This window comes from Taurulus bubalis (genome assembly GCF_910589615.1).
Source record: "Taurulus bubalis genome assembly, chromosome: 15".
In the NCBI taxonomy this organism is placed as follows: Eukaryota; Metazoa; Chordata; class Actinopteri; order Perciformes; family Cottidae; genus Taurulus; species Taurulus bubalis.
In genome coordinates this window covers 12444135-12453557 of record NC_136603.1, presented here as the reverse complement: position 1 = coordinate 12453557, position 9423 = coordinate 12444135, and the positions used below count along the sequence as shown (strand labels likewise).

The window sequence follows — 9423 nt, the reverse complement described above, 5'->3', positions numbered from 1 at the left end:
AACAAAAAACCTTGACGTTTAATATATGTCCGGCATTGTTTGCATGTCTAGTTCAAGGTCAGGTTTACACTAAGAGAAAAATTACAAACGGCAAGTAGGCACTGCTTTGATTTGGATTTTGATCAAAGGATTTTGGTATTGTTGGACAGCAGTTGTGCACAATGAACAACAACTACTCGGCTCTGCTGTGGTCTTTATGAGTGAATAACAATGATGCCCATAGCGTCAAGTAACGTACCTCTGATGTCCATGATCTTAAAAGACAGCTGTCCCTTCATATAATTCCACAAGCGTAGTTATAGGCTTAAGGTTAACTCAAGCCTATAACTATTAGAGGAATGCAATATAGTTTTCGTGAAAAAAGGAACAGTTGAACAATTGAGGAGCAACATTGAAACCACAACAAGAAACCTTCTCATAGTGTCTCATTAAATACATACATGTAATGTTTGATGTTCACCTAACAAGGTCAACCTGCATGGACTAACCTCTGAAGAGGCATGCATTATTCTGTCAATCTGTTCCCAACTCATTACGCACAACTTGAGATATGAGCTGCCACTTTGAAGCTTCAGATAGTCCCACTTTAATTTATCTGCAACCTGTCAGCATCGTGACCTTGTGCCGACTAACCTAAAATGGATACATTTGTTTCCCTTAACTCTCACTGGAACATATTGTCAAAGCATTAGTTTGGTGTCTGCTATTCGCCATACATTGGACTGTGTCCTGCTTTAAATGATGAGTGGCCTCATCCTTAGGCCACCTGATACACCTTCAAATATATTACACTCTCACACAGTAACAAATACAAGCTCAGCTTGAACATTTAATGTGCATTGCTGCTTGTTATGTAACTGAATTTTGTTGACCTCAAAAGTTTTCTTAGTACTTTGATTAGGTACAAGATTGGTGTCATACTGTACCCTATTTCTTCTTAGCTTCCAGATAAAGTAACTATTATTAGGTAAAGCTACTCTAGGTGTCTGACAGATGTATACAAACCTAATTCCATTGACATTAAATGGGGTTAAATCATAAATATGTTGGTTATACAGTTAAAGAAAAAGCATTTTCCAAAACTGAAATATCATTGTGATGAATAAGCTAATGCAAGGCATGATACAGAGTGTTTGCAGATCAAAGTGGCCAACATTATCACCAGGAACATTCTCTTGCCTCGACCTCCAGTCTGGTGCCTTCAGAATTTTTCCCACTTGTTAAAATTGACAGACTTCAAACCACCCTGTCAGCTCCAAACTTTAGAAAATAAAGTCAAGCAGACATTTACAAGGGTCAAAAAAGGGACATAAGGTGAAATACAATGTTCCAGGAGAATCTCTGCATTTCTTTATCGCTCAGTCACTGCTACGGTCCGCAAGGCTTTTTTCACAACAAAAATCCTATAAGCAAAGAAGACTTATACAGAGTGATCACAATTCTGTATCTGTGGACTCCTAAGGGACAAACACACTCAAAGCTCCTAATAGCTCACAACTAATGCTTGCTCTCAGAGTGCAGGATCAGGGACCAGATCTCGCTCATCCAGGGCGTTGGCAAACGCTGATGAAGAGCTGTGAGAACATAGTTCTCTGTATTAAATTTGCGGTTTTACATACAAGCTGGTGCTCTGTTGTGTGTTCGTGCATGTGTGTGTGTGTGTGTGTGTGTGTGTGTGTGTGTGTGTGTGTGTTCAGTCTGGAGAGAGAGAGAAAACAGGACAGTCTAATCTCTAATTGACAGCAATCTAATAATGATGTTGACAGTCATGCAAGCAGGAAGCAGAAGATGTGTGGGCTAATAATTGCTGCCATGTCCATTAACTTGTTACATATTGTAGCCCATAATTTGCACTCAATACCCACATGAAGTATACTGATCAATCACGTTTTTTCCCATACAGGTCATCAAACCATCATCAAAAATGACTTCTCAATTTGATAGAATGTGATACGCAGAGGCTGAATCATAAGTTTGAAACCCCTATAGGCACAGTTCTTTAAGCATAATGCCGCACACACACACACACACACACACACACACACACACACACACACACACACACACACACACACACACACACACACACACAGAGATAGATAGATAGATAGATAGATAGATAGATAGATAGATAGATAGATAGATAGATAGGTAGATAGAAACGCAAAGTTACAAGTTGTATTCTTAGCTACAGGCGTTTTACATTTCAGCCCAATTTCTCTAGAAGTCAGGCCCTCACAAACAACTTTAAGATATTATTGTAACTCACCTTTAGTGTTCCCTCCTCGACAGGTGAACAATACAATTGGCGTGGAAGAGCCTCAGCGTGTTCAAAATGTTGTTTAAAATAAACAACCGTCCGTTTCAGTTGTTTTGACGCTTCTTCCACTGGTAATTTCCACGATCCCAACTGCAAAACCACGAGAGAGAGAGAGAGAGAGAGAGAGAGAGAGAGAGAGAGAGAGAGAGAGAGAGAGAGAGAGAGAGTTTGTTTCATCCGCCCCTGCGCGCGGTAAGGACGGGGTAGGCTACTGTACTGCCGCTTCCGGATGTTCCTGGGTACCAAGTGAGGGCAGAGATCAATGCATGGCAGTGGAGAGGATCATGTGGTGGACATTAGTGTGCGTAATTTTCGGGACCGGAGTCTAAACGACGTGTATCCGGAACTAAAAGCTAAAGCCACAACTCTGGATGTGTGTGCGTAAAATGGGGTGGTCAGAGTTTGCAGGAGCTATCAGTTATTCAAACAAACATTACAACAACAGCCGGTCACTGTCCCACAGTCAGCGAGAAAAGAACCCATCACATGGCAGCATAAGCGGATCTCAGAGGTATATCTGTATCTGCCTTGTGTTTTGCATATAGGTAATAATTTATTGTATGAAGTTGGGTGAGGGACTTGATTGTGAGCAGGACATTCACCTTGAGTCTGATACCACCTGGTGGACTTGGACAGCACTGTCATGACTTTGAATTAAGTGCAAAGTGGGCGAGCACAACGTTTCCAGAGTGTAAAACAGCCAACCGATGTCTATTTTGGTTTAGGAAATAAATGACACGTCATGAGAATACTATGAATAAAAAGTGAATCGGATCGAATAGGAGCTGAATTGAATCGGATTGAAGTAGTGCTTCAAATAACTGTACAGAATCCTGACATAGTTAACCAAATTGTTTTTGTATCGTATGGCAGACCATGAATTGAGATGTAGAGCAAATTATTAAATATCAAAACGGAACCATTGTATGTATTGGACAGAATTATTTAAAGATTCAACAGTTTTAGGTTTACATATATTTTTTAAACAGACCATAAAGGTTGATTCCTAAAATGTACATGTACACAATATTAGACAAATATTAAAATACCTTTTAATCTAAACAAACAACGTCTGTATTGTATTCTTTGACATTTATTAGCAGTTAATAAACATGTGCAAGACACAACTGAATAATGCAGTTGATAGCAAATTAAGGATCTTTCTTGGGTATTTATTCATGAATTGGTCAACAAATTAAACTCCACATATGAAGCATCCATAGCTGAAGTATAAACAAATACATTATTTTTATTAACAAATAACGAATGGATGAGTAGTACAACACATACTGTACATTAATAAACACCTCAAATGGTCGTACATATGCTTACAACTACATAATGTGTTTTAAACAGGGTATTGCATATTCACTACTGCATAGAATGGCAACGCTTAACTGATGTCTGCTTATATAACTTGTTATTTCCATATATTATTGTGTGGCCTACAAAGCTATTAACATATCCACATATATAACAGCTGTTATATGTTCATGGTGGTCTACACAACATTAATATGTTGTTATTTTATTATAAGAAAACCAGACAGAAAAATCTGACCTATAGTGACTGAAAATCACCAATAAATGTCCTTAATTCTCACACGAGAAACAGTAATTTATTTCTTGCCGTACATTATGTCTTGAATTCTTTCCTTTAACTTTAATAATTTCCGTGTCTGAACAAAGGGGCCCTTTTTATTAGTCAGCTTTGCAGAACAATCCTTAAATCCTTTAATTCTTAATTTCCGTGTATGCTATTTTTGCATCAACTGCCAAAGTGCAACCAATTCCCCAGAAGTTAGTTGTATACGCACCTGTCTGCTGCAGTGTTCAAATTATAGTATGTAATACACATCTGCTGATTATCATCACATGAAATGCATACAGGTGTCTCTTGTTAAATTGGGATTTATGAGGAGAGGGAGCCCTAGTCAAAGACTTGGGCTCAGACTAAACTTTTCATAAGGACTATTTCCTCAGTATGAAGTGTTCTGTTGGTGCTGATTCTCCAGAGCAATTCCATTGTTTCTGATAAGATGTGTTTTATGTAATTTGTAATGCAACACACTACATTTCATTCACCTACACCTCCATTCAGCTTCTTGAAGAACTGTGAAGTCCCAACAGACAATATTATAAAAAAAATACAGTGGCATTTTTTTTTCTCAGTTGAATTTTAGGTCCATGAAATACATGGAAAGTCATGTCCATGCATACAAATAGACACATCTTTGCACGAAGCCAATATATATATATATATATATATATATATATATATATATATATATATATATATATATATATATATATATATATATATATATACACACACACCATCATCTTTCTTTGATTGCGCTAAACAAAGGAGCCTGCTCTGTTAGGTCGGACAGTGTAGGACAGTGTCTGAAAGGTGCCAGGGGGCTATTTGGATGTCAGGGGGAGGAGCTTAGCTCTGCTGGGCTGTAGACCCAATTTCACCCCAGAGAATAGTATACGACCGACAGGGGGTGCTATTGATATGTTTCAAGACATTAGTTCGGTGGAATTGACAGGCTTTTTTAGTATGTATATATAAAGTTCGCCTTGTTCACCGCAAACATGTGAGAGTTAAACACTGAGGAGGAGACGTGGACAAAGAGGAACCTCATCAGCGAACAGCAGGTGCCCAACATGGCTCAGCAGGTAAGTGATGCTATTGTTGGAGGACACGAACAGCAGGCGGACAGTTGTTGTTTCTATACTGCTCCGTTTTATTATTTTCTAGCTAAACAACGAAGAAGGGACCACATTGATTCCCCCACAAAAAGCGCCGGGAGAGCCAAGAAGTTCAATGATATCTGCGTCTTTTAATTTCATCAATTCCATTATAGGATCTGGAATAATAGGTAAATCCATTTCACAATTCAAGAAGCCAATTTTGCATGACGAACGTATCATTTGATTATGTGCCATCGATTAAATGAATGAAAAGTGTTGTTCTAACAATCCAAATCCTGAGATTATTCAGTAAAATAATGTAATAGTATTTTTTTTGTGCAACAAAGAGAAGCTTTCATACCACTCGAGCCTTGCAGTGGTAAACCCTCCATATCATATGACCGGCGCCTGTTGCCCCCCCATTATCCCCTTTAACTCTTTCATCCTCAAAAAATGCCTGAGTCATTATCGCGAAAAACACAGAACAGCAGAGCATCAACACGGCCTTTTAAAGAATTATTCTAGGTTATAACTGTAACACTTATTTTTGCTTTAAAATGCAGTTCTATATATATATATATATATATATATATATATATATATATATATATATATATATATATATATATATGTTTATGTATCAATTTTTTTGACTAGGTTTACCATATGCATTGAACCAGGCTGGACTCCCCTTTGGCCTTCTGCTGTTGGTAGTTGTTGGGTTCATCACAGGTGGGTATATATGAAAGGTGTCATTTGTTTTAAATTATGGAGGCATGGATTGATCAAATAAGCAAACTATTAACATTGTTTTTGCATTTATTGGCAGACTACTCAATCATCTTACTAATTAAAGGAGGAAACCTGTCCGGGACAAACAGCTATCAGTCACTGGTGAAAAGCACATTCGGTTTCCCTGGATTTCTGATTTTGTCTGGACTGCAGTTCCTTTATCCTTTCATTGGTGAGTTGTTTAATTCATGCAATACTTTCAAAATTGAATATATCGGAATAACATATTTTCTGTGTAAATTCCAGTGCAGTCTGACAAATAATGACGGTTTATAATATATTCTATTTTTATTATTTCTTTTCTCATTCCAAATAATACTGCATACATGAATACTAGAATGATACTTCTCCTCTGTTTTCTTCCTCAGCAATGATTAGCTACAACATCACAACTGCTGACACACTGACCAAAGTATTTCAGAGAATACCAGGAGGTATGCTGCATGTAGTGTATTCCATCTAAGATAAAAGACAAGCGACACCGTGCAATAAATCCTACATGTTAACATATTCAGTGCATCTATACGATTCAAGTATATGTTGTCATGTATTCTGCTTACAGTTGGTCCAGATCACATACTTGCAGAGCGTCACTTTGTGATCTTGCTATCAACCCTTGCATTCACAATGCCACTGTCACTTTATCGAAACATAGAGAAACTTGGGAAGGTAAGTTTGGTTATTACACGGTTGTCAGTGTAATTTAGTGATTTTAAAACTGCGTGTGTGTGTGTGTGTGTGTGTGTGTGTGTGTGTGTGTGTGTGTGTGTGTTATCAGGTGTCCTTCATGTCAATGGTGCTGACATTTGCCATCCTCATCACTGTAATCATCAGAGCAGCTACCTTTGGACCCCAAATGTATGAATGAATAATCAGCAATTTACTCATCCATGGGGATTTTAATTAAAATATTACTGTGTGAACCACTTTTCTCCTCCTTAATTTAAACTAAAATGCTATTATACAAACATAATCATGTGTTTTTGTGTTCCTTGATGACTGAATGTGCATATCACTCTCTAGCCTCCCTACAGAGAATGCATGGGTATTTGCAAAGTGGAATGCAATTCAGGCAGTTGGTGTGATGTCTTTTGGTGAGTTTATCCGCATGTAGCCGATGACTGAGCGTCATGTGACACATTTCAATGTTAGAAACAAGTAAACGAAGACAGAGTATCCACAAAACTCAGAACACATGCAGAGTGAAAGGGGTCCTATCCCCTTATCTGGGAAAAGAGATCAAATGCAGCGCCATACACCTGAGAGGGGTCAGTATTTTATATATGAACACAGAAGGGGTGTGAAGCATTTAGCTCATTATTTTGGTTTCACAACCTGTACACTCACTTTATGGTTAAAATCCTGTTTCCAGCAGTTTAATTTAATGTCATTAAATGTGTCAGAGCCGAAGCCCACAGCTTTAATACACAAGCTCACCCATTCAGCATAAGGCCTGTTGTCATCTCCTTCTGAATGAGGAAGTGAGTCTAGACCACCAAGACCTTTACACACATTGTGGTGAAAATGTTGGCCTTGAATCAAGTGCCCTTGACAATAATACCTACTACTGCTACAAAGGAAGTAATTTAGATGGGGAATACAGTATTGTGTAACCTGAACTAAGACAGGCATTGTTGGCAGTCTCTCAGTCTTAACGGAGATGGATATGATCAGTTCACCATCAAATACATTCTGCAGTTAGGGAAGAGGCCCTCTTGGTTCAGACAAAGTATCAAGTAAACTAGTATTTAAGGTTTAAGTTTAAGCATGAAAGTATTGTTATTATGTATGTTAATGGTATGTCTATGCTCCGCCCCTGTGTGTCTCTTTAGCCTTTATTTGCCACCACAACAGCTTTCTCATCTATGGTTCTCTGGAGCACCCCACGCTAGCAAACTGGTCCCGGGTCACCCACGCGTCTGTGGGATCTGCGTTAATAATCAGTGCTGTGTTTGCCGTTGCTGGCTATACCACCTTCACTGGCTACACACAAGGTAGCAATATTAGAAATAGCAAACTACACGCCTCTACAGTCATTTATTTTTAATATCACAAATGTATGTTTATGATCTCATATATACTTCCACTTTTTTTTTTAGGAGATATTTTTGAGAACTACTGCAGAAATGATAACCTGGCAACGTTTGGTCGCTTCTGTTTTGGCCTCAGCATTATTACCACATTTCCACTGGAGTGTTTTGTTACGCGAGAGGTAAGTGATCCTTTCTCGTACTCCAACCTAAGAATTTAACAGCTAAACGTTTACATATGTGAGGGACAGTGGTATTCTGAGGCTTTGAGCCAGAGGCGTGGCTTTGTGACTAAAGGAACAAAAGGAAAGCTCGCCACTTCACTCCCAGTTGCTCTTGCAGAACCACTGAGTGGGGACCAGTACAACAATGTCAGCTGTAAAGCTGCTTGTCCAGGTCCTCCGCAGGCATGTAAAAGAAAATGTGTGCATGAGAACCCCCTCTCTCTTGTTCATCTTCTCAGGTGTTATCCAATGTCTTATGCAGTCGGGATCTTACAAAGGTGGAACATGTGGCAATAACGTTTCTCATAGTTGCAGTTTGCGCATCAATCTCTTTGGCCTATGATTGTCTGGGAGTTGTTTTGGAGCTCAATGTAAGTGATGTAAACGCAGCACCTATATCTACATTTTAATTTTGGTTCGTGCATATGAGTGTTGAATTTTACCTTAATGTTGTTCTCTTCTAACTCTAGGGTGTTTTGAGCGCCACACCTCTGATCTTCATCATTCCATCTGCGTGCTTCCTCAAACTTTCCCCCGGCCGCTGGTTCCAGGGTGAAAACTTGATACCGACCATCTTGTTATTGATTGGCGTGTTTGTCATGATCACCGGTTTGATCATGACGGGCCTCTACCCTCAGGATTGCTCACACGGCGAGGAGATGTTCTACTGTGCAGATGCCAATGTCTCTGGCACTGTACCACCTGTCTAAAATCCAACAAATATTTATTTCTATTCAACTTTTTTATAAACAACGCTTAAGTGACAAAATGTGGGTCAAGCTTGTTTGCATACATTTATGTACTAAAGTCTCCTCAGTTCCAACTACGGGGATTCTTAAAAGGGACATATGCTCATTTTAAGGTTCATATTTTGGGTTTCTACTCGAACATGATTACACACTTTAATGTTGAAAAAATTATCATACTTTCTGTCTGGATATCCCTGTATTCCACCTCTGTCTGAAACGCTCCGCTTTAGCGCCTGTTTCTTGATGTGACTCATGACGTACATGTCATGTGACATAGGTAGGGGAGCCAAATCTGAATGTCTTGTTGAATCACATGTTTTCTGATCTAGGTAGCCCACAAGAAACTGAATGGGTTGTATTGTTTTAACAGCTTGTGAGTTTGCGTTCCTGAACTCCAAATGTATGTGCTACTGAAAAGGTGAGTTTTTTTTAAAAGTTTCACCATGCAATGATATTTCAGAAAAAAAGCACGTTTCTAACTTTAGAGCAACAGTTTGGGGAAGATTATTTCCTCTGTCAACATGATAATGCCCCTGTGCACAAAGCAAGGTCCATGAAGAAATATGTTATTGAGTTTGGTGTGAGAGAACTTGACTGGCCTGCACAGAG

The 9423-nt window shown here is 38.8% G+C and overlaps 1 protein-coding gene across 1 annotated transcript; it reads left to right on the top strand.

Annotated features, from left to right (window-relative positions):
• Nucleotides 1-4992: 4992 nt before the first annotated feature.
• Nucleotides 4993-8775, top strand: slc38a11 (solute carrier family 38 member 11; the record flags this gene model as incomplete). Its single annotated transcript, XM_079231173.1, has 12 exons — nt 4993-5004; nt 5087-5207; nt 5677-5751; nt 5849-5983; nt 6180-6245; nt 6374-6480; nt 6590-6669; nt 6835-6905; nt 7644-7805; nt 7911-8023; nt 8305-8436; nt 8536-8775. 12 exons carry the CDS (start codon nt 4993-4995, stop codon nt 8773-8775), a joined length of 1314 nt encoding a protein of 437 aa, XP_079087299.1.
• Between the last annotated feature and the right edge of the window lie 648 nt (nt 8776-9423).